At 40.1% G+C, this 25,287-nt stretch overlaps 1 protein-coding gene across 5 annotated transcripts in view; it reads left to right on the top strand.

The window, feature by feature from the left end:
* The window catches only part of LOC106958666 (serine/threonine-protein phosphatase 2B catalytic subunit alpha isoform), a 105,095-nt gene that overhangs the window by 77,312 nt on the left and 2,496 nt on the right, over positions 1-25,287 (top strand). The window contains exons 7-14 of one of the 5 annotated variants that reach the window (XM_015050684.1): positions 1,204-1,281; positions 2,190-2,284; positions 12,789-12,914; positions 14,370-14,441; positions 16,789-16,815; positions 19,076-19,160; positions 20,269-20,366; positions 22,512-22,541. In XM_015050684.1, the coding sequence (XP_014906170.1) occupies positions 1,204-1,281; positions 2,190-2,284; positions 12,789-12,914; positions 14,370-14,441; positions 16,789-16,815; positions 19,076-19,160; positions 20,269-20,366; positions 22,512-22,541 (611 nt within the window). Of the gene's footprint in view, positions 1-1,203; positions 1,282-2,189; positions 2,285-12,788; positions 12,915-14,369; positions 14,442-16,788; positions 16,816-19,075; positions 19,161-20,268; positions 20,367-20,678; positions 22,429-22,511; positions 22,542-25,287 lie in introns of those variants that run through there. The other 4 variants (XM_015050688.1, XM_015050686.1, XM_015050685.1 and 1 more) reach the window with 4 other exon arrangements.

Here is a 25,287-nt window from a genome sequence, read left to right as displayed (position 1 = left end):
AATTTATTTAGATTATTTCCATATAGAAAACGTGTTAGTAGATTTTACTGAAACGTAGTATATTTAGTTTTTTTTCACAGTAACTAATTGATCTAGCTAATTACATTTATGTAGTGACAAGACAAACAGAAAAGGCTAAGACTAAAATGCTGTGAATAATGAAAATAAACCAATCAGTTCAAAAACTGCAAGCATTTCATGTCAGTCAGCATCGATAATAACCAACAACAATAATTAGTTTTTAAATCCTACCAAACCTTCCTGTTTTGTCCACAGTTTTCACTCCACATTCCTTGTTTTTTTTATTTCATTTTTAAGCACTTGTGACTGTGCAAGTTACTCAATAGGTCGTTGCTAGGCAACCATAGCTGTGGGGGAACTTGAAACTGCTTGTTGCTAGGTAACCAAGGAGCAAGTCGGTTGGTCGATTCCACCAAGCCGCAAACGCTCGAAGCCTTTCCTCTGCCTGCATCTCCCAGAATGCTGTGCGGTTCTGGTTTGGAGTAAAGTGAATTTTCTACACATCGAATATTGAACATTTTATCTGTTGATATTGATCACGCGTCTATATATTGTTATTGATTGACTTTCGTTCCCACAACATCGAACACATTTTCCCAGTCGTTTTCACTTGTGGGTTAAATGTAGCAAATTTTAAATTTAATCTCTTGCATTTTATGAGGCAGTGGTGCAGAAGCTCAAGTCTCTCTCTCCTTCTCTCTTTTTCCCTCTCTTTCTCTCTTTCTCAGCAATGTGGGATTTAAGGATAACAAAGTTCAAAGCAAATAACTTCACAAAGCAGTAGAAAAAAACAATTTAAGTTATTTTTCTTCATATATCAGAGAGGAAGCAGCTAAAGAGGAATGGTCAGAGATCTTTTCTTCTGTTTGCTCTAAATCGATGAAATAAAGCCATGTATTGGCAGAAATGAATGAATGTTGTATTGTGAAAAAGCAGTAAAAGATAAATGTATGTATTTGTGCAGGATGTTGTGTGTATTTTCCAGAAAATCCTGGGCTAAATGTCTCTGCAGGAGCTGCAGTTGGCGCTGGAATAAATTTAGCCTGTTTGTCCGACGTTTCTTTGAGCTCAATCAATAATACCTTTGGCCTTATTTAGTTTTTGCCATTGATCGTTTTTCTTGGGGCTTTCTGGGACTTTCGTTGACGTTTGAGTGAGCTAAACGTCTCCTTTCTTCAACAGCTACCCTGCAGTCTGTGACTTTCTACAACACAATAACTTATTATCTATCATCCGGGCCCATGAAGCACAGGACGCCGGGTGAGTGTTGCCTTCTTTGTCTTCTCCACATCACACTGTCACACAGCCGAGCGGCTCAGGGCGGCGAGTGAAATGAGAAATCTCAGGAGGTTTCTTTAAAGCCTGTCTGGGGAGCAGGATGGGCGCAGTGTGAACTTTGCGTTAATCCAAGAAATGAAAATGAATCCAGCTTGGGAGAGCGAGCCGGCCACATGTGATGCAACACGAATGAGTCATGCAGACATTGCTGAGCTCTGATTCAAAAAGTTAAGGTTGACGGGAACTCGCAGTTACAGCTGCTGCCATGTGAAAAGGAGGCGCAGCAGGACGCAGAGGGAGAGTTTACCCCGCTTTTATACATCAACCAGACGCCACGCTCTTTGAAAAGATAAAAAAAAAAGAAAAGAAACAGGTTACTGGATGTGTTTAGCTGAATTTTTATTTATTTTTTTTCCATCTGAGGAAGGTGGGGAGACTCGACACAAAGTTGTTTACCGTTGCACTCCCACCGTGCGACCACACGGGACTCCTCGCCACATCTCGGATACGAATCCGACCGCACGTCTAATTGCACCACTCCGCATCCCTTATGTCCAACAAGAAACTCGCACGGGGCCATTTACCCTCAGGTGCAGCACGCGAGACGTCGTAAGCCGTAGTCGCACTCAGACATTTGCGGCTTTATCGAGAAAGTCTGAACTTTACAGCTAGATTCAGTTACTGCCACCTCGCTTCAGTCCTAGCGCTGGGATTTGCCCTCCTCTGGGGGGGAGGGGAGGTACCGAGGTGTCCACAGACATCAGCTCCAGACAAACACACACCCAACGTGTACAAACAAAAGGGCCATAAAAATGTCACCGCCGATCACATCACGGCGACCCGGTTGTTCTGAGATAAACTAAATGCCTCTCTTTTGGATGTTTCCCCAGATACCGCATGTACAGAAAGAGTCAGACCACTGGCTTCCCGTCCCTTATCACCATCTTCTCAGCTCCAAACTATCTAGACGTCTACAACAACAAAGGTAGGTTGAGCGACGCTGTCACTTTGAAGGCTTTGAAGCTTCAGAACCAAAATAGGACTTGCTTGTCCAAGAACGTCCCTTGAAAATAGTTTTGCATAATGGCTGATTTGGCTTGTTTTGGACTAAAATTATACATCAGAATATATTACATTGTCATCCGCCTAGAATTGCTTCTCATGTTGTCTCATTACTAACGTTTTAAAAGCTTCATAAAGGAATGGGGGATATTTGTGAAATATTAAAGAAGCGTTTGTGTTAATAGATTTAGTTTGTTGAAAATAGCTATTTATGTTTTTAGCTAGTTGCTACAAGGTTAAGATTAAGCTAATCTTCAGTATTTGACATAATTTGACAGCCTTTCAGCTGTAGCTGCTTGTCCCATATTCCTTAATAAAACACTTGCTACATTTAAGGAGTTTGTGGAATTGATTCACTTAATTATTTTTTTATTAATTGTTTTTCAGTTTTAAACAATTCAAAGTCTTGAGTTACATATTTGATTTTTGTTTATATCTAGTACTTTTTAACATTTCGAGCATTATATTCAGACTCTTTGGGATCTTACTGAAAATAAATCGTATCATGTCACGATAATAAATTTCTCTGGACGATAAATTGTCCCAGAAATTATAGCGATAAATGATATTATTGTCATTTTGAGACTATTTTCAACTAGCATCACAATGATTTTGGCATATTACTGCAAGTATACCCTCTTGCACTTGGTGTTTTATCTGCACCAAGTGCAGATAAAACAATTAACAAATTTCTAAAGAACATTTAACACTGGAAAACATTTTAAATATCCAAAATAAATAAACAAAACACAAAAACAAAGATAATTAAAACAGATTAGGAAGTCTCTATAACCAAAATTGTATTTAAAAATATATTAATTATTCAGCTTAGACCGGGAAAACAGGCTAAAGAGGAAGGTAGTGCAAGCTAATTACTTACTAAAATGTCGGTTTTCCAACAACGTTAAAGGGAATCATCTCTTTATTTTATTGTTATCCAGATGGAAATGATCACTCTCATTTCAATTTGTCATGAGATTAATTGATTTATTGCTTATTGTGAAGAGGCTTAATCATACCCATCGCCCACATTATGATTGTGTTAAAAAGTAGCTTTGTTCCCGTTGCACATTCTGGTGCCTTTAAGCTGTGCTTCTGCCTCCAGCACCAAACTGGGTTGGATTTGTGCTGCACCGGCCCCCTCCCAAGCGCCCTCCAGAACAGACAGTATCTGCTCTTGCTGGACGGGGGCGGATAGAGGGTGGGGTGGACTATGGGATGGATGCGGCGTTAGGCCAAGCACAGGAAATAGAAATGGGAAGGAAAGAGTGATGGGGCTGGTGCATGCAGTTTCGCAATCCATCTTGTGATGAAATGCCATAAGGCTGCAGTGTGGCTGCTGCGAGGACCCAACACACAGGAGCCGCCGGGGGTTTTCCTTCCTATGTTTTCCCCTTTCTTTTCTCCTGCCCTGTTTTGCAGGTGTGCAGTCTTTAATGTGAGTTTGTATTGCCTTCTGTCCATTTTGTTTTTCTATTTATTTTTTCCCCCACATGTTGCCTCCTTCGCAGTGCCATAAAGACAGAAATAGCGCAGCTGTCAGGGTCGTTGTTTATTCTTAGGGAACCTTTTTGTTCCGTCCCAACTAATCTTCCTATGGCTCTCAGTCAACACAATACAAACAAACACACTTGTGACAGGCTTGTATTGGTTGTAGTTTTGGCTAGCTAACCACTTGGAAAAATCCTTTGCATCCTTTGAGCACCGTTTGGAGAAGTTAAAATATCTCATTTTGGCTGCCAACTGGACTACAGTGATTATCAGATGGGGTTGCTGTTTGTGTTTGGTTCTCACTGCTTACTTTTGAAAAGCAAATGTTACCTATTTTTCTTATCTTCTGATGCCTGTCAAAACTTTCTTTTTGCCTGGATCATAATGACTAGTTTTTGGCTTCCTGTTGTTACCAATGTAATTATTTGTTTCATCTGTCTGTTTGCCTGACTTGATCATTTTGATATGTTTTTCTCTCTCTGCTAGCTCATTGTTTGTCCTGTTTTCACCAAGTAAGCAGGAGCTGCAACAGCTAACGTGTTGTTTTAATCTGTTAGTAAGTGCAGGTTTTCTGCCTTTTCTAACATTTATTGCTTAAACATGCTTCACTATTGGTTTTTTTTTATCTTTCACCTGGAAATGTCCATCAAGTGATAGAAGGCCAACTTTGTAATTGTCTCTTATGTGTTTCTGAAGGTTCAGGTCTGAATCTATCACCGCACTGATCATTAGTTTCTAACTGTAATAATTGAAGCTGACTCTTGATCGTTCCCTTTTTAGGTTCAAAGTTGATAAGTTCAGTTTTGGTTCTCATCAGCTGGAGAAAGTTATTGATTTGTTTTGTGCATCTACTTAGAGCTTAAAGGGGTTCAGTGCCATTTGGCGACAGTATTATATATCATCTGTGTAGCTATGATGGCTAATCTTATTTGTAATAATCTGAGCTAGCAGGAACATGTAGATATTAAATATGAAGAGTCCAGGATTAAACCTTTGGGTACCCCGCATGTTGGCCCAGACTTTAGAGCTTACAGAGGCTTTTTGAGGGTGGGGCCCAAAAAATGGATTTTTCTGTTGCAATTTTATTAATGTACACCACACTCAAATATTTGAAAATTATCCTTTGTTGGAAACAAGATGGAGCATTTTAAACTGATTTTCCATCGATTCATACCTGCAAATGTGTAAGCCTACCTAATAAGTTTCTGTAATTTGCATAAGTAAATCATTTATTTTCTTAGACAAGGCACCAAACTGGCTCCAGCCCAGGCCCTTTAATCTTCTAAATTCGGCCCTGCCTCATGTGATATATTTTTTTTTTTTTGTCACTGATAAAACGTTACCTATTGACACTAAGATGACAGCCTGACGCCTCTAAATCACTTCACGTTGCCGATCAGGTCGGCTTTCTATGACGACCCCACCTACAGTGAGGTGGCACTTAATTGAGAAACAACACAAATCGTGTATCCAGATGCACTTTATTTATAAAGCATATTTAAAAAAACTGTGTTCATCCAAAGAGCAGCACTAAAACGGGTCAAACCAAGACAGGAATTATAACTAAATGGAATGAAAAACAATAAAAGCAGAACAAAACGTACTACAAAGACAATTAGTGTGTGAGAAACACTCTCGCACTGTGTCAAAAGCCACTGAAAATGAGTGTTTTTAAGAGAGATTTAAAAACCACAAGAGAAGAAGCCTGTCTAATATTTAATGGCATCTTGTTCCGTTGTTTTAAAGCCACGACTGAAGAGGTCTGATCTCCTCTGAGCTTCAGTGTAGGTTTAGGTCCAACCAACAAAAAAAGTCGGCTGATCTTAGGGCATTTGGTGAAACATAAAACTGAAGCAAGTCAGAGACGTACAAAGCAACAAGACCATTAATGCATTTAAAATAACAAAAAAAAAGGATTTTTAAATCACAAATCGAAGGGTTGCAAATCTTAAGTTTGTGTCTAATATTAAGGCCTTAAAATGCCTTAAATCAATTTTAAAAAGTAAGTTGGTCTTACATTTCTTGACAGAACAACTTAATATCTCTGTATAATGGATGTTATTTTTCTTGAGGACTTTTTTGTCGGGCAGAAGTTTGAGTCGCACTGGTTGAGGGTATTGGTAACTACTGTACCCTGCTACGCTAGCTAGCTAGCTTTCTTGTGTCTGTCATGTAAGTGCTAGTTTATCTTGTTCAGTTGGTTGGAAAAAGTTTGTATGTTTCTGTGGGGATATACATCTTAAACTTCATTCATATTGGTTCTATAAAAAGGTCTTAAAAAGTCTTAGTTGGCAAAACCTGAAGAAACCCTGAGTCGTGTAGAGCCAAGAACGTGCTAACAAGAACATGCTAACTGGATAGATAAACTACTTGCACTTGATTTTATTGAAGCGTATTGGGGTGAAGAGAGGGTAAATACAAATGTACACCATGTTTTTTAGTTGTTGTTTTTTTTTATTTAATTTGAAAGCTTTTGTCATTTTCTTGCAATTATGCACAACTTTGTGTTGGTCTATCTCATTTAATCCCAATGAAATATGTAGATTATTCAATATTTGTGAGGTACAGTTTATGCGGGAGATCTGAAAGTAGATTTCCAAGCATTAGCCACCTAAGTTCTCACGTATTCCCCCTGAGTTAACAAATACACAATTGCCAGTCCTGCTGATGCTCCTCCAGTCAGACATGTAGGTGGTCTTCATCGGTAGAACCCAAACCGGCGTCATGAATCGCAGCGCTCTCCGCTTCGTCCACCCAGCTACGCCCCTGTGATTGATGGCCAGCCGAGTGGGCGCATAAATCTTAGCGGCGAAGGAGGGAGGCATCAGCAGCTCCCATCAATCCTGCGCCGGCCGGGGGGGATGAGGAATCGACCAATGAGACGTCTCCACGTGGGAGGAAAATAATGTAGCGAAAAAAATCCGCCTCCGCTCAAAGTGGGGGAAGCAGGAGTAAATGGAAGTTGTAGCTGAGGCAGAATAATCAGACGAGTGAATGATCAGAAGGATGCGACTCTCTGAAGAAGCCACCTGTTGCTTCTTCTCCCTGAATCGTGGAGCCTTTAAATGAATCTGTGGAGTGTTTAGGTGTTGACCGGCTGTCCGTCAGCGGCCCACTCGGTCAGGCAGAGCCTTGTAAGATTCTGTTTTAAATGGGAAAAAACGGATTCAGAGATGTGACAGTTTTCCCAGTTTCTTTCTTCTCAGTTTGAGTCCCGAAGGCTGTGCAGTGTAGGAGGAGAAAGGTCGGCAGGTTGAAGGAAATCAACAATGCCTCTTGGATTCCTTTCATGTTTAGTAAAGAGATAGCAACGGGGTTGATGGAGTGGAAATTTACATGAAGGGGGAAAAAAAGTGAAAGGATGCCAGCGCGGAGATGACAGGTATCGGGTTTATGCTTCCATTTCCTCGCTGCGTGCGGCGAAACAGAACGGGATGATCGGCCTCCGGCTCCCGCCGCTGGAATACAGAGCAGGCCGGAAGCTCGAGGCGACGAGGCTGCAGGAACGCTGCGGGGAATTCATCCCTCCCCTCTCACAACGAAGTGCCAGGAAGAGAAGAAGAATATCCCCTGCCTGCAGATGCCCGTCCATCTGTTAACGCTCCAGCCCGATCTGGGCGTCTCTTTCGGTTTGCTGTAAACAAAACTTTTCACGTTCAGTCCACCAAGACTAATGAGCAAAAGATGCTGGATTTGCACCAATACATCACCAGTTAGACAAGTATTAAATAAATCAATTTAAATTCTGGTTTCTATCTCGTTGGATGCATTCATTAGTGGGATCAACACTTGAGTTGGGAGTTGCTTTTATATTGTCTCAATCTTCTGCATCAACATTTAGTTACTGCAGTGATTCGGTGTCCTGGTTGCTAATTTTAATACTTACATCCTTTGAAATTAACTAAAAAATTAAAAGAAACATGCAGTGGTTTACAAAAACATTGACATCCATTCAGTTTTTGCTGATTTTGAATAACCTGTTTAGTTTGGAGTCGAGTTCTCTAAAGTCCTGCTAGTGATGTAAGATCTGCAGCAAGACTTGAAAACTCATGGGTTCATAGTTGCTCTTACACAAACTGATTTCACTCACCAACATCCAGATGTCAGATGGGAAATCTCACAAAACATCTTGAGATTGAACAAACAGGAAGAACCGATTGCGATAGTTTGTGGAGTCCCAACACTTTGGGACTCCAAAGGGTTGGAGTCCCAGTTGACGGCGTTTCAACTAAAGTTCTACAGCTTTTTATTTCTCTTTCTACGTTTTAATTATGTTTTTTAAATCTCTTTCTCTTTCTTACATGCTGTTTTTATTTTAATTATGTAAAGCACTTTGAAATGCCTTGCTGCTGAAATGTTCTATACAAATAAAATTTGATTGATTGATTGTGGACTATTTAAAACAAAAACAAAATGGAAGTCTCCAAAATCCACCGGATTTTCTGATGCGCCATGCCATCTCGCTTTCTGATTGACTGCATGAACATTGAACGGGGCATAATTTGAGATCGGAGCGGTCCTGATGTTCTTCCAAGCAGACTGGATCATTCATGGCACACGACACACTGCAGGAACGTCTCCTAAGATTATCTTTAGAGCCGTCTTAGGAGATAAGATGGCTCTTAGTGTCAAGACTATCAAATTGGTGTCAGGTAGAGACAAACCCTCTAAAACATTGGTTTCAATTCCAACCGTGGTCCTCAGGAACCAAGTCCTGCATGTTTCAGGTGTTTCCTTGGTGATTAACAGGCTACCGCATCCCTCGATGGCATGCAGAGGAGATCAGACAGTCATTTGAACAGCGATCCCTGAGGACCGCTGCACTGAAAAACCTGCAGCTACAATTGTAGCAACAGGTGCTAATACTATTCACCCAAATAAGACAGATGATAAATTATTTCAACATTTTCAGGCAAATAATACATACTCTGTTGGTTATAATGTGAAATTCCAGTGAATTACATTCCAGTTTGTGAATTTAATGGGATAACATGTGAGTAAATGAATAAAGGGGTGTGAAAACATTCGAGAGGCGCTGCTTGTACGGCACGATTTGAAAAAGAAACCATCCAAAGGCTCGACTCTGTTCAAATCCAGTGCAAACGAGCGATGAGAGGTGCAGTAAGTCCCTCCCATCCACGTATTTCTCCGCTTCTGTGAGCCGAGATCTGAACGTAACGAACCCAGAAGGCCTGGATGGCCGCCTTTGAATACTAACCAAGTGAAACTTTACACTGCAGGCAATGCAGACAGATATGCAGGCAGCATTTAGTGCTGGGGAAAGACAGTGGGAATCTCCCTATGGTACCCAAACAGATTTAACAGTCCTCGTTACCAGGGAAACCGGCTGGAGGCACTCCCTGTTGAATAATTGATGAGCGGGTGTCGCCTTACGATCTCCCCTCTCTCTGAGCTTGTAGCGGGTTTGAGCCTCAGTCTGAGCCTGAATCCGCTGCCGGAGCAGGAGAGACCTCTAGTGGCTGAAATGTGGAATTACAGAGATCAACAAAGCTGTTCTGGAAAGAGGAAAGGAGTCGTTTTCTGATAATAAATGAAGCTCCTGAACAGAATCCTTTGTTCCTTCGAATGGCCGACAGCAGGGGGAACTGACCTTCCTTGTTTTCCTCCATCTGGACTTCGACTGCAACATTCAGTCAAGTCGATGTTTATGCGGCAAGTGATGTTTATGCAATGTCTGCCCACGTGTGCAGCTGCCTTCACCGCCTACCCAGAGCTCCGGCAGAGGGACGCACGTCAACTTTACGACGGATCCTGTTGGTGTTTCTGATAGAGATTTAGGTTTGTGCTTGAAGAGAGAGAAGTCACCGCTGTAATGCTCTGATTGTGGCGTCTAAACACAATCGCACAAACCCCATAGTGGTCTGTCCTGATTTGTGATGCACCTGAGATAATAAAATAGTTTTGAACCAATCTTAATTTCTCTTTCTGTTCGTCAGGAATCAGACATTGTTCTTATTTTTTTAGAGGTTGACTTTTTGATATTTCTCCAAGCTTCAGAAGGTTTTCCAAGTTTTGCTTTAGACTTAAGACGGTGTGTACCTGCTTATCCATACAGTGGTGGTTGGTGCTTACTTTTAGTAGTCATCGGACAAAAGGCGCCGGTTCATCACAGGGCAAAACAAGAGAAGAAGAAGTCCTTTGACCTTTTGTTTAGGCACTAAGGATCGCCATGTCCTTATGTGAAATCAGTTTCCTTCGTAAGATGGCTGGATTGAACCCAAGATACGAAGAGTCCCTCCATCCTTTCTGGACGGGCCTCTCCTTTGAGACGTCTGCAGAACGAGCGAGAGAGTTTAGTTGGAGAACGGGGTATGTGGGTTTTTCCACCTGGACCTGTTACTTCCACAAGCAGAAGACAACAGATTGATGAAAGACGCATTGAACCTGTAAAACTATGAAAACTGCATCTCAAGATAAATTTAAATAATAATATTTCTATCAATCAAACTGTGTTGTCTTTGGTTTAATTTAAAGATCCAGATAAAAAAAATAGGAACTAAGTACATCTGTGTAATGTCTGAGGTTAGTTTTTTTGCCAAGTCTACTATGTCAACACAACACTCTGTATTTATCATTGGAGTTTAGGTAAGATAATTTTATTTATATAGCACATTTTCAGCAGCAAGACAGTTCAAAGTGCTTTACATGAATTAGAAGGAAATGCAAACAAAACCAAAAGAAAGACAAACAGGTAAAACTAAATATTGGTTCCATGTTAAGTAGGAATAAGAATAAGTAGTCAATAATTTATAAACCAATTGGGTTTTCTCTGGATCTCCAGTTTGTTCTGGATTAGTGAGGCATAAAACTAAAAATGTTGGTTCCAGTTGTTCCAGGTTGCTAAGTTTACGACCTTTTTGTGTACATCTGATCAAATCTTAGTCGTTTCCACAGCAAACATCTTTCTGAAACCGACCAGGCACAAAGAAGGCTGGAGAAAAACCTGGAGGGCTACAAGCTACAACGGAGCCCGTCTGGTTGGAAGCTTAAAGACAGGAGGGATGACTCAGGAGTTTTGCGCGGCTTTGTAGCTCCGCGTTTCGTCTTGTTGTTTGCTTCTAAAACCAAGCCGAAGCAGGAAAGTCCCCTCACGGTGACCTGGCCACATGGTGTCGGCTTTCCCCAGTCTGGCCTTGTGCGCTGGAGAAGCCGGAGCTTCTATATACAGACCAGATATATTTATGTTTGGCAGCTCTCGTGTCTGCGCCTCGCGTACGCCAAGCGCTTATCATCTGAAACAAATAAAATCCTGGCTTGTTTAGGGAAAACAACCAGCTAGTGAGAAATGTTCTGATGCTTTGCGTGACACACCCTTGTTGTGACCTTCAAGTTGCACCACACCCACGCGAGTCCATCCTGTTGCATGATTAATGCAACATCTTGAATAATTTAAAGTCGCGGTGTGGATTCTTTTTAATCGTGTTGACAGGAGAAGCAGTTGTTTTTAATGCTTCTCAGTGTTGAATGTGGAGGTAATTGCCTTGTTTTCTTATAGTTTAGAGGGGAAAATATGACAGCAAAGTGAGAACCCTCCCATTCGATGTTTTAAATAGGTGTGAACACAACACTGAGATTTCATGAGCATTTAAGAAAACTTTAACTTGTAGAAAAGGTTTAGTGTCTTATTTATGTGTCTTATTCCTCTCCATTGTATCGCGATAAGAATTTTGATTTATCGTCATGATACATTTCAGTTATTGATGTTAAATTTTTAAAAAAATTTAAAAAGATGACGGCGTGATTGGAAAAGTCATTTTTGCTATTTTCTCCACAGCATTTACAAGAAAAGCATAAATAAATATCGATAATTTCAAAATTATAATTGTGACTGTTTGCATTTTAGTGATTTAAAGCACAATTTTGTAAGTGAGAAGACTTTTTCAGATGAATATTTTTCAAGGACAGTGTTTGTATTTGTGGTACTATGAATGCTGTGCCACCCAGTTATCACCCTGCAAAGCTATTTATTACCTAAAGGACAAGTAATAGTAATAAATAGTTTTTTGTATTGATATTTTTATCATTATCACAATAGTACCACAAAATATTGTGACAAAATTGGCCTTTTTGTCATATTGCCACCATAAATAATGTATTTTATTGTGATTTTATGTGATAAACCAACACAAGCACAGCTGCCTTCACTGTAATATCCTGAAATAAAGACAATCCAGTGCAAACAACTGTTTGTCCACTTTCTGACTAGATAGATTCAAGCTTTCGATACAGTTTTATACACTAATCTTACTTTAAAATTATGGTTATAACTTAAAATCTGTAAAAAGGTATCTGGTGAAACCCACTGAGTCTTGGCTTGTTATTCGTTTTTTTGTTTTTTTAGATGACAGCAGTCCCTCCTACTGGGTCAGGCAGGTTAAACAATAAGCAGCGGACACGTTCACTGCTGTAATCCTGATTCTTGGACTGTTTTCTAACCTCTTTATTTTTTCACACCCCAGAGTGTGATTTTTGCACCTAAATTATTTCTGCTGTCAAAGTGAGAGATTGACAAAGATGGTGTGAACCGATTGGCGTTTTTATTCATTCTTTTTACTTATTTATTCCTATTTTTGTGCGGTAGTCTGTCATGCAACTCTAATATCATTATCAGGGGTTGACTGACAGAAATCTTCAGCTGCACCCAGACTCGCCTTTGAATGATGGACTTGGATGCTTCGCAGTTGGACACTTAGTCTGCCAAATAAATGTCTGTGGTGCTTTGACTGTTTTCTAATTAAACATAAAGACTTGTAGCTGCTGAATATCCTTCACAACTTGAGAATAATTAATTGAGCCTCTTGGGAAAACTTTAAAGGAACTAATGAGCTGAAAAATGCACCGTTTTAATTCCTTGTCTGGTTTCATGCTATTTCTGCTGATGATTTCATGATGGTTTTTGTCGTTTCCGTCCACAGCGGCTGTGCTGAAGTACGAGAACAACGTGATGAACATCCGACAGTTCAACTGCTCACCTCATCCCTACTGGCTGCCCAACTTCATGGATGTTTTCACCTGGTCTCTGCCGTTTGTCGGGGAGAAAGGCAAGTGCCGCAGTCGCAACATGTTAAAGGGAGTTTATTTAAATTTCCTAAACAAATGCGGCGAAGGCTATGCTAGTTTGCATGAAGCAAAAAGCTGATTGATTAATAACTTTCTGCCGCTTCTTTAGATGAACAATAAAACCAGAGTTTACATACAGCTCGATTACCGTCTCCTTAAATGATGAGGAAAAGCCCAGGTTGTGATGTCACTGCTTTGGAGGCTTCTGGTTGGTCAGCTGACACATTTGAGTTAATTGCCAAGATATCAGGAAGAGAATTATGCAGCTGCACAAGTCTGGTTCACCCTGGGAAATGTCCAACTACTTCATTGTCCAGGAAGGAGACGGGTTCTGTCAAATCAGACCCAGAACAAAAGACCTTGACTGAAGCTGGTGAAACAGAGAGCACAGCGAACATAAAACAAAAAACAGACTGCAGTTTGCAAATGGAGATATGTCCCGTTATCTGATGAAACTAAAGTGGAACTGTTTGTCCAAAATGTCATTTGGAGGACATTAGTTTCATCCTGTGATGGTGATCTGACATCCACTTTTTCTCCTTCTGTGGATAATACCGATCATTTTTGAGTCACTGAAGAAATTCGAAATGCAGTTCTCTACATTTGCCAGCAGGTGGCCTAACCTGCCTTTAGAATCACAAATAAATGATTACACTGAAACGTTTTTCTTCTACATTAAAATCTTCACTCTGTAAATCTTTGAAGCCTTTTTTTTTCTTTTTTTTTTTAGTTATCAGCCTTTCTTTGCTTCACTTAAACTGGATTCCTCACCAGAGTAGCCAGTCTCATCAGGCAACATCTTCTGTACTGACAATGAAGAAATTCTGGGTCATGTAACATCAAAATGGAAGATTTATATTCATTTCCTTTCTCTATTCCAAGTTATTTTCCCATCAGAAATGGGGCTGCTGTAAAACCATAGAAGAAGAACTACTAAAGCAGCAGAGAGGGAGGGGCCAGGATCCAGTTGGGATTTATTTAATTTTCCTATTCAGGTTCCTGACGGATTCATATAAACAAGAAGGCAATGCTTTTGTTAGTTTGTATATCCTGTGGTAGCTGTAATAAATTAAATAAGAAACATTTTTAAAAATACATGTATTGTCCTCCCAGGTTACTTTGTTTACGGCAAATGAAATGGAAATTCTTGGTCGTGTGAAAACTACTTTTTCAGGACTGAATTAATACAATAGAGCTTTTGGCAGTGGGCCAATAAGCATCTGATCTTTCTGCACAAAAATCTAAAATGTAGATTTTCCCTGAGTCTAGCTGTAAGGTCTCCTTTTAAATGCAAATATGCAACGATTTAAAGAGAATGTTTGGGTTAATTAATAAAAAATACTTTTTGTTTGTGCATACAGGATCTGGTTTATCTATAGGTTTGACCCTGTTTGTTCTCCTCTGTAATCAAAACCTCTTGTTCTTCTTTTCTTCAGTGACTGAGATGCTCGTGAACGTGTTGAGCATTTGTTCCAACGACGAGCTGACGACTGACGAAGAGCTGGACGGTGAGTGCCGCTGCAGTTTCACTTCAGCTCCTCTAGAGGGAGACATTCTGCCACTCATCTGTTGTCTCAAACCTTAAACTTCCTCCTCAGGTTTAGGTCCAGAGAACCTTTGGCTTCAAAATGAAAAGCAGTTATTTGAATGTAAAGTTGCTAGTGTTGTGTAGCACTTCTCGGCTGCTGCAGGGTTTTTGCCATCGTGTCAGAGGAGGTTCAGTTTATCTCCAGTCACATTTTTTCCAGTTTTCCTGCGTTGACCCTTATAGGCAAACAGGAAATGACCTCACCCCGTCTTCCTCCTCCTCCTCCTCGTTTTTGCACGGGGATTCGGCGTTCGGCTGTTTCTCATACAAGTCGCATTTTTTAAATTTCTTAGTTTGCGGATCAAAAATGTTGCTTTGTTGAATGAGTTTACAGCCTCCGGCAAATTATTTTCACTTTCTCCAACTTTTACACCTTTTGTCACGTTAAAGAGCTGAAAATCTAATGTATTTTATTTAAATTATGTGATGAATTAATACAAAGCAGTACATTGTTGCGAAGTGGACATGAAATGAGGCTTAAAATCAGTTTTCTTTACTGTGATACCTCTAACTAAAATCTATTATAATCAATTGCTTCAGAAATCACTTGATTGGTAATTTAAATAATTGGTAATGTAAACTCTGTATAAATAAAGCATTTCTGTTGGAGAACATTAGTAAGGGCTTAAAGCAGAGTTTGATTTTAAAATAATGTCCCAAAACATACTGGACTATAAGTCACCATTTTTTTTCCTAGTTTTGCTGCAGCTGCTCTTTTGACTGATCTGACTTATGCTCCAGAAAATTCAGCAAAATAAACTGCATTAGATAAAAGCGTGACCGTGTGTTAGAATGGCCTAGTCCAGTGGTTTCCAAACATTTTCTGTGCCCCCCCTATGGATTACAAATGGCTGCCTGATAGAAACACGCGTATGAGGGGGGAGGGGGGTATCGGGGCAAAATGAATGTACGTAGCTGAAAATAGACACCAACATCGGTAGCTTATAAGGTACTTGTTAAGTCATCTTTTAGCTAACATTACCTGCATCCAACAGCTTTACTCAACTCAGTCGGTTAGTTTGGAGGGAAAAACTGTGAAAAGTTCTTTGCGTTTTGCTGGTTTGCTGCCGTGATTCTAACACAAACCTACGTAGCTCCACAGCAGCAGCAGGTCTCCTTCACAGGTGGAAACCCAGCGTTGTAGCGCTCATGTTGCGTTTAAAGGCGGCTCGGAAAAACAGGTTTCCACATGTTAACAACGGATTAAACAGTTTTAACTGCTGATAAAAGTGACAGAGGACACAAATATGGGAAGTGTGGAAGCCTCTACTGTATCAAATTGACATAGGAATAACAGAGAGTTGGCCATTCTAAGGTAAAAACCCAGCGCATACAGTGTTCATGTTTTTTTTGTTTTTTTCATCCAGACGGCTTCCCGCGCCCCCCCTGCAATGACACGGCGCCGTCCCTAGGGGGCGCGCCCCACAGTTTGGGAACCTCTGGCCTAGTCAAAGGCCAGACATTTGGTCCAGCCGAGAATCTGGCAAAGCATGAAAGTGGCTGTTCACAGATTCTCTCTAGATGCTCAAAACTGACGGAGACATACCACAAAACATGCATGCCACACTTTTCAGATACTTAACTGGAAATAAAATCTTTAAAAATAATAATAATAAAATACAAGAAAAATGTTTGTGACAAAATGTGAATAAGTTCCAGGGGTGTGAATACGTTTGCATGGCTTTGTAAATTTGTTTTGTATCTGGAGCTTCAATTGTAACAGTTTTTATAATAATATTTATCCAAGTTGACTAAAGTAAATTTTCTTAGATAATATCAGTTTATTCAGACTTCAGATCACATGAACCGGTTTTTAGCCGTCCTCGGTTTCATCGACTCACTCCCTCAGGGATTTCAGACTCTCTCACTCCATTTCTTTGCCTTTTTCTTCACTTTTAAAGCCACTTCAACTCTTTTTCGTTTTCAGTTGTCAGTGTTGCCCTTCGAGGTGTTTAATTATTGTCCTTCCTCGCTCACCTCCGCCTTTCCAGTCCCACTGTGATCTCTGATCATCTTCTCCCTGCTGTCGTTTCCGTGATTCCTTCCTTCTTCACTCCATTCTCTCACTGCTCTTCTCATGCTGGAATATTGTCACTACTTTGGTTTTGCTCATCTAATCTCTTTGTTTCTTCGTGTTTTGCAGAGTTTTTCCTTTTCATTTGTTGTGCTTTTTCTCATCTCTCCTCCGCTCATCTTTCATTCTGCGGCCATCCACTGATCTCTGTCCTCTCTCTTTGCCTTCTCTTCTGGGGTTGTTTCATGAGAAGGACAGCTAATATATCCCCCAAAAAAAGGTACAAAACGCTAGTCGAGTCCATGTGTGTACGCAGCATCGGCTGAGCCTCCTGCCGTTTGTGAACTAACTTCACTCTCCTAACAATCTGTCCTGAATCTCTGTGGTGGAAGTGCAATAGTCTTACGAACCAGTTTTTAGCTAGCAAAACGCCGAAGGTGAAAACCAACAAAGAGCTTCATCAGTTCTCTCATTTTTACTCCACTCTCATCATTCTTTCTTTGTTTAATTTCCCAAAACTGACTCCCTGAAGGATTCAAGCTGTTCAACCAAACAAAACAGGAAAAATCCACAGAGCCTGGGGTCGTCCAAACATGCCAATCTGACATGTTTGGACACAAACCAGGCGTTTTCACAGAGGATGCACGCCGCTGCACCGAGTCTGGGGAATAAACGCTAGCATAGAGGAGAGACGCGGTTGGCATGGCAGTGCTGAGAAACGCTCAGGTGCTGTGATGTGTATAATCTGGTTTTTGCGAGTTTAAATAACAGCACTATGGTTTTCATGTGTTGCTTTTATTGTTAAAACTAATAGTCCGACAAAACGCTCGTTATCTGTCCGCTGTCTGACGGCACCAGCCTGGTTTTGGTCGGATTTTCACGTGGCTTCCATGAGCTGCCTTCAGTTACTGATTTCCCATGAAGGAATGATTACACAGCACACAAATTATCCTTTTTTCTTTACAGACTTTTGATCATTTGGTGATTATATTCAGCTCTCGAAAAAACTTGCCAACTTTGCATTTTGTGGGTAAATAATGACACTTTTTATGCAAAGTTAGCACTTTTATTGCAACTTTTAAATCAACTTTGCATTAAAAGTGTCATTATTTAACAAATGACACTTAATGACAGCAGTCATAAACATTCATAAAGACTAATTCATGTTTACAGTGTCATTTCAGTTTTATGCATCCCTTCAAATAAAGTGTTACCAAATTTAGACACCAGTTTCTCTGATTTTACTCCTTAGAGGTTTATGTTTGGTAAAATGAACATTGTTCTTTTAGTCTATGAACTACTGACAACATGTCTCTGAAATTCCAAGCAAAAATTTTGTATTTATTTACAGAAAATGAGAAACGGTCCATATAACAAAAAAATGCAGTAAATAATGCAAAGAAAACAAGTTTATATTAATTTAGAAACAACAAAACTAACGTTTTAACTCAGGAAGAGATCAGGAATCGATATTTGGTGGAATAACCAGCAGGTTTCAAAGCAGTGGGTTCTTTTCCAGAGATGTATATTAGGGCCTAAATTCACAGGAAAAGAAAGAATAAATAAATACGTCGCATCCAGTCATATTGATGCTGCCATTTTCCAGCTCAGTCATGATTTCAGATTGCGATGAAACCAACAACACCACATCATCTACAAAACAGTAGAGACCCAATCCTTAGTGGTTCAGAACAGATCCTTTTAACACTTAAATGTCCATGAACAGAGGTCAAAGGGCAACCTTGGCGGAGTCCAACTCTCACCGGAAACGAGCCTGAAGCTCAAACTCTGACTAAATAAGAGGTCAAGTTTGCCGACAGAATTATGCCAGAAACCTGTTGATGTCTAGAGAAACATGGATGAGCTGCAGCTCATATGAGTGGGGGCGTATTTATATATTTAACCCCTTCATGCATCCTGGTCACTGCAGTGGACAGCCCTCTAAAAGCCATTTTCTTCTGCTTCTTGTGGATTTTTATGTTTTAAATGCACACAGACCACTGAAGTGGACACTAATCCATCATAAAATACACTATCAACTAAAAAAAAGAAAATTAAAAAATAACATTTTTCCCTACTTTTTTTATGCCTTAGGAAAATAAAAAAATTGGAAAGAAATCCTGACACAAAGGATCATAATTCATGCATGAAATGGTTAATTATATATCAGTTTAAGTTTAATTTTGACTGTGTGGTTTAGATAAGATCCACTGAAAGAAAAAGAAAATCAGCCTTGTAGTGAAGTCATTCCCTCCTGACAAAAAAACGTTTCAAAACTAAAATATTAGACTTTGGTGCCTAGAATGTGTGTATTTTAAGTTTTTAGCCCTTTATTTATTTTTTATTTCATTTTAAATCAGTTCCAGTCCGATAGTTAACCCAATTAGACAGGAAGAAAAGCATTGAAAAATGACACTTTGACTTCTTGGAAGGGAAGGAAAAATTTAAACAAGATTTGGTTTAAATTTTCTTCTAGTTATCAACATTGAAGCTGTTTAACCCTGAACCATTTTTGTGACCTCTGACCTCTGCTTTTTTAGGTGCCACGGCTTCTGCCAGAAAGGAGGTGATCCGCAACAAGATTCGTGCCATTGGGAAGATGGCCCGGGTATTCTCTGTGCTCAGGTACCTAACCTCATGCTGCCGGGCGGAAAAAGATTTAATTCTGCTTAATTCTTAAGCGCCACAGTAGTTTCCTCCTGTTTTTTTGCTTTTGTTTTTTTAACTGAAAGCTTATCAAACTATCCAAAAACCAAGAACTTGGTTTCTTGTTCTCCTGCCAACATCAGTTAGAGAGAGGAAGGGGAACAAATGAAGGCGGCAGCGTTTTCCTGCTGTAAATCTGTCTGCTGTGTTTATGCTGAAGTTTGAACCTCAGACAGTTTTAGACCAACAGCCAATCAGGAAGAGGCAGGAAGAGACGGGCAGGAAGCTGTGATACTCATAGCAGCAGCAGAAGAAGAAGAGTCTGATGGTCAGAGGAGGAGAGGAGGAGTGGTTCCTCAACCATCCATCCATCTATTCATCTGTCCATCTATCCATCCTTTAATCTATTCATCCATCCATCCATTAATCTATTCATCCATCTATTCATCATCTATTCATCCATCCATCCATCTATTCATCCATCCATCCATCTATTCATCTGTCCATCTATTCATCTGTCCATCTATCCATCCTTTAATCTATTCATCCATCCATCCATTAATCTATTCATCCATCTATTCATCATCTATTCATCCATCCATCCATCCATCCATCCATCTATTCATCCACCCATCTATTCATCTGTCCATCTATCCATCCATTAATCTATTCATCCATCTATTCATCATCTATTCATCCATCCATCCATCCATCCATCCATCCATCTATTCATCCATCCATCTATTCATCCATCCATCATAAATTAAAAAAATCTTGATTCTTATATTTTGTTAATTTTTCCTTAAACTCAGACTTGAACCTTTGGGCCTTGGTTCTGAAAGCGCTCCAGGCCCACAGTAGAACATGTTGGTGGCAGCATTATGCTGTGGGGTTTCATTTCTGCAGATGGAACATAGTTTTCTCTGATTTTTTGTTGATTTGATGAAGCTAGCCGTCCTTTTCAACGTCGCTCCGACTGCAAACAACAGAGGAATCAGACGAGTCCAGAACTGGACCAGACAGCGGGTCTTTGGGTCGACACCTTTATGACACACTGACCTCAGGTGTGACACCTGTTCTGTTTCAGAGAGGAGAGTGAGAGCGTGCTCACGCTGAAGGGGCTGACCCCGACTGGCATGCTGCCGAGCGGAGTGCTGTCCGGTGGCAAAGAGAAGCTGCAGAACGGTAAGACTGCGACCTCCGACCCCCTGACCTGCTCTCAGAAGAACCTAACCAGGCGCCAGCTCAGTATTTGGAATATCCTGTTATCAGTTTAGCTGTAGCTCCTCTGAGTTATTGACAGAGAATTAAAAGCTGCTGTCTTCTCCCCCACCAGCTACATTTCTTTGGTTTCATTGTTTTCTTCTTGAATGTGTCCTCTCTTAACGTCCGGCGTTAATGCTTCTGTTTTCCAGTCCCTGTTTGCTCTCTTCCACTGGTCTTACTCAAATATTACCCATGTGTTTTCTTTCTCCTCTTTCTCTCTGGAAACTGCAGGTACATTCGGTTGTTGTGCAAGTATTTTTGCTGTGTTTTGTCTTCAGATGTTCTGTCTTTAGATTTATGTTCACTCTCAGTTTCACAAACCTTCTCTGCAGGTTTTAAGAAGCTTTATTGCTAAGAAATTTTAGGATTATCTGTATTCTATTGATAAAGCAAAAATTACCTCGTTCTCAACTTAAAAGCAGGTTTTTGTAGATTTACAGCCTCATTGTCCCTCTAGAAAAAACATGTAAAAACCAATAAAATACATTTATACAACAATGCATTAGTTTAATCTTACTACTGAAAATTAAAATGATAAATTTGATCTTAAGAAATAATTGTCTTTCTCAGATTTATCGGTGGTTAAGCTAATTTTTTGTTTGGTTCTTTGAACTTTGAAAACATTTAGCGCAGTTAGCTTCCACTAAACTAATTTTTCTGAATAAATTGTAAAGCGCTAATTTACTTGGATGTTTACAAGTAAACTTTATTAAATTTAAAGTTGAATAAACTTTGATATCTGCTGTAGTATTTGTTATCGACTGCTAGGAATCCTTCAAGTAGCTAGCCGGTTACATTCATGCTCTTATTTTGAAACTGCTTAAGCAGTTTCCTCTCCTCATGTTCTCCACCTGTGATGCGATACAGGAATTTCCAGTTTTTCTCTACCCAGAATGCATTGCTGTAAAACTACAGGCTGTAGTTTTGAATGCGAATCAGCATAATTGAAATTAGTGCTTTAGCATTAGCTTCTGCTAACTAACATGTTGGTGCCCGCTAACACCTTAGCGTTAGCGTAACCAACTTCTTAGTTAACAGTGCCCACAAAATTTTTTTTTTTTTTTTTGTATCGTTTCTTATTTTTGTTTTGGAGTCTTTGTTTTATTTAAATATTTGGTTAAGATAAATTAACTTTGCGGGATTACCAATTAAACGTTTCTGAACTTTTTTGGCCATCTAAAACTAATTAAAGTATAAATAAACCATTCTTCAGTCATTTAGGTTTCTGTAGGGATTTTTAGAGTTGTAAATTTTTATTTTTTTATTTTTTTTTTTGCTACAGTAAATGTTCTCAAACTAAGGGTTTTCCAGAAACGTCAGTGTGAAACATGCTACTGCATGCATATTTACCTGATAACATATTAATAAATCAATAATAATACCTTCAGACAGGCTCTTTAACGAGGATGTGTAAAACCGTCAGAATTGCGTAGACTCATCGTGGCTCTCGCCTCATTTAGCCGATCACCTGTGATTTTTCCATCTCAGCCACGTTTTTATTTGTGGTGTTGGTTTAGTTGGAGCTCATCGTCTCGGAGCTTTGTGCCGTTTCCTCATGTCTGTGTTGTGTTTTATCTAAATGTAAAACTCCCAGGTTTGTAATCGGTAAGTGGCTGGAAGGTTTTCTTCACGCTCGGCCAGTGATTTTGATATTTAGCATCAAAAGAGGCTGAACCCGTGTGTTATCCTGTTGTGTCCATCTGATTATTTGTTTTCAGTATTTCTAATCTCATTTCCAGCAGAAACAAATGGTTTTCCAACATTTTTTGTGTCATTTTGTTTTTTCTAAGGATTCATTTATTTTTCCTGCCACTACATTCATTCGTTTGACACTTTTTCTTGAACTTTAACCCTTTTCTCCATGATATTTGCTGCCACTTCTCCTCTTCCTCCCTTTTTGCTAACATCCTCGTATTCTTTTGTCATGAAATGTGGAGATGCCGTTAACCTTTTGTTGTCGTTATTGGCTGTCTTTGCTGCTCATTGACTTGTTCCTGGGACACAATGACCTCCTCCTGCTCACCTCTCTCGTTCATTTTGCAACCCCCCTCTTCTTCTCTTCAGCTACTATTGAAGCTATTGAGGCTGACGAAGGTAAATGGGTCTAGCCGCCCTCTTCTGTTGCTTTTTCATGGCAATAGACAGTCGGTGGGGTGGGGGAGGGAGGGCGGGCGGGTTTTGGCCGGGTTCTTCCATTCATCTCGCTGGTGCTTGAGTAGAACTGTGGCGTAGTTTAGAGCAAGAAGTAAGTACGTTAGATCATGTGGTCGAACGTTTTAAAGGGGGACCAGCTTTTCATAGCAGAGATTTCATGATCACAGATTGTCCCTGTGATTTATTGTTGTTGTTTTCTTTTTGTGCGTGTGTGTGTGTGTGTGTGTGTTTTTTTTTGTTTTTTGTTTTGTTTTTTAATTAATCGGGTGAGCGCAAAGCAAAAAGACAAGACGTCACTGCAGAGTTTGTGACTGAAAATGTCTGCGTTGCATTTCAGAAGAATTGCCAAACGACGTTTGTTTTCGAAGCGCTGGTAAGCGAGAAAACCGTCGAGAAAACCGTCAGACGTAGTTGCACTTGAAGAAACTCATTTTTCACGCTCACAAAATGTGGAAGGTGTGAATATGTGGGTATTATCAGGTCTTCTGGAAGCGCTGCCGTGAATTTCTGCCTCCTGGAAAACACAGTGGCTCCTTAAAAACCTGATTTTATGCGTCAATTATTGCTTTCTTGTGAAAACACAACCAAATAAATGCTTAGGGATTTCAGAAATACCCTTTAAGGGTTTTTGTTCAAAGAACAGAGCGCTAGTAAAGTCAGAGATTGCAATACTTTACAGAACTGTGCAGAAGTTTTAAATCGCAACAAATGTCTGTATTTTCTTTCCACACTGCCAGACATTCTTGTAATTATTTAAAATGTGCTGGACCAACATTTCCTCTGCCTTTCAGAGTTTCTCTTTTGACTTTAGCTGCTTCTTTTTTATTAATTTCCAACCCATTTCAGTGTCAACCCAAATTAACGATAGCGTTTTTTTTTTTTTTTTGTTGTAGTGGAAAATAAAACAAAGGGAATGTTTACTCTCATGGATTTCACTCACTTTTCTGTGTTGCTACTCATTTTGTAACATATTCCTATTTTTTAAAAACAGTTTTCTGTTTAAAACGGTAAACAATTCTTCCCTGTGGTTCCAGATTGGACATTATTATCCATTTAATGTGGTGCTTTTCTAATTTAGAGTCAAAAAAGTGCATTTGAAAAAGAGTAGTAAAGCTAATAGTTGATTTATTTCATACTCCCACTCCAGTCCTCTGGTGCCATTCTCCTGCAACCTTTGGATGCATCCCTGCTCCAACGTGCCTGAGTCAAATGAACAGGTCTGGTCACTAACCATTTATTTGATCCAGGTGTGTTGCAGCGGGGATGCAAACAAACCACTGCAGGACAGAGACATTTATTTCCCTGCTCCAAAGGATTTTCTGGATCATAACAGGAACAAGTTCTTCTCAAGAGCCCTGTTTGCGTCCAGATAAATGGGGGGGAAAGGAATAATTAAAAGAAAAGAATCAAGTCCTGACAAAACACCTGAGAACTGATGGTTTTAAAGTCCACAGGAGACAAAAAAGCAGCCAAAGTCTAAAGAAAAACCCCAAAGAAGCCCCTTAATGATGCCTGCAGAAGTGATGATCAGCAGCATTTTTGAAGCTTACAAGCAAGTCTGTCTTTTTGGAAAACTTTTTGCACTATAAACGCCAAGTCACATTTCCTCTGATGAAGACTCAGCTTCATCGTCTACCTCTTGCGCTGCCCTCACACAACCTTATGAAATCTTGCTATGAAAGCCTCTTAGTATTTCGTCCCCTTTGAAACGGCTGAAGCAGTTGTGCATTGTTGTTGCATTTATCCTCCAATCGCTTTCCGAGCTGGAAACCCAAAGCTCCCGGGGAGAAATCTGCATTAGATTCTCCCCTTTTTGGAAAGGAAAAACAAACTGTTACCTGCACCGCTTTTCCTTGGTTTGCGCAAGAACAACCTCAACTGCGAGCTAAATAGTAGTGCGCCAGCTGCTATTTACGTTGAACCTGTCGGGCGCTTCCTCTCGAACCCCACAGAGGACAGTCCACTGTAGTGTCCAGACTCTTCTCTGCTTCTCTCTCTCTCTCCATGTCGGTCTCCTGTGGCCCTGCTGTGTCGTGTTTCCTTCCTGTGAGCTGCTAATAACCTGTGTCTGACCTGTGCTATGCAGCAACACAACTACGCTACCCATCATGCCCTCCTCGTAGAATATATGACGCCCCCTGCTTCCTCGTCTTAACAGAGGGTCATCTTTTGTTTCTTTTGCGTCATGCAAAGAGGCTTTATGAGAGGTGGAAGTGATGAAATGTGAAAGCTTTTGCTCCGTTTAGGCCTCCTGGTGACTTCCATCCCTCATAGCTGCTGGTAGATCCTAATTGCTGCATGCTCCAAGCAGACGTAGCGAGTCGTTAGCACCGTCAAGTGTCTGTAGTGTTTCAGTCTCAACGTGGTTTCTATTCTGTGGTTGTGTCTCAGTGGACTCCACTCTATTATTTTGTTCTTTTCCCCTCCTCCCTTTGTTCTCCTTTATTTTTCTGTGTGTCTCTGATCATTGTCTTTTCTCCTTTTCAAACTGTGATGTGACGACAGGGCGATCTGGATGTTTGGGGTCCTCGGGCTTTGTCTTAGAGTTTTCTTGTTTTTATATACTGCCTGAAAACACAAGACTTACCACGAAACAGAACAAAAATAAAGCAAAAAAAAACAGCAGAGCAACATGTTCTACGTACTTCAGATTTTCTTTGTAAAGCATATTTTAGTGGTAAAGTGA

The sequence above is a fragment of the Poecilia latipinna genome, unplaced genomic scaffold, assembly GCF_001443285.1.
Source record: "Poecilia latipinna isolate Pla-1442-1.1 unplaced genomic scaffold, P_latipinna-1.0 Scaffold1005, whole genome shotgun sequence".
Lineage (NCBI taxonomy): Eukaryota > Metazoa > Chordata > Actinopteri > Cyprinodontiformes > Poeciliidae > Poecilia > Poecilia latipinna.
The sequence above is the reverse complement of the archived record's forward strand: the minus strand, read 5'-3'. Positions and strand labels throughout refer to the sequence as shown.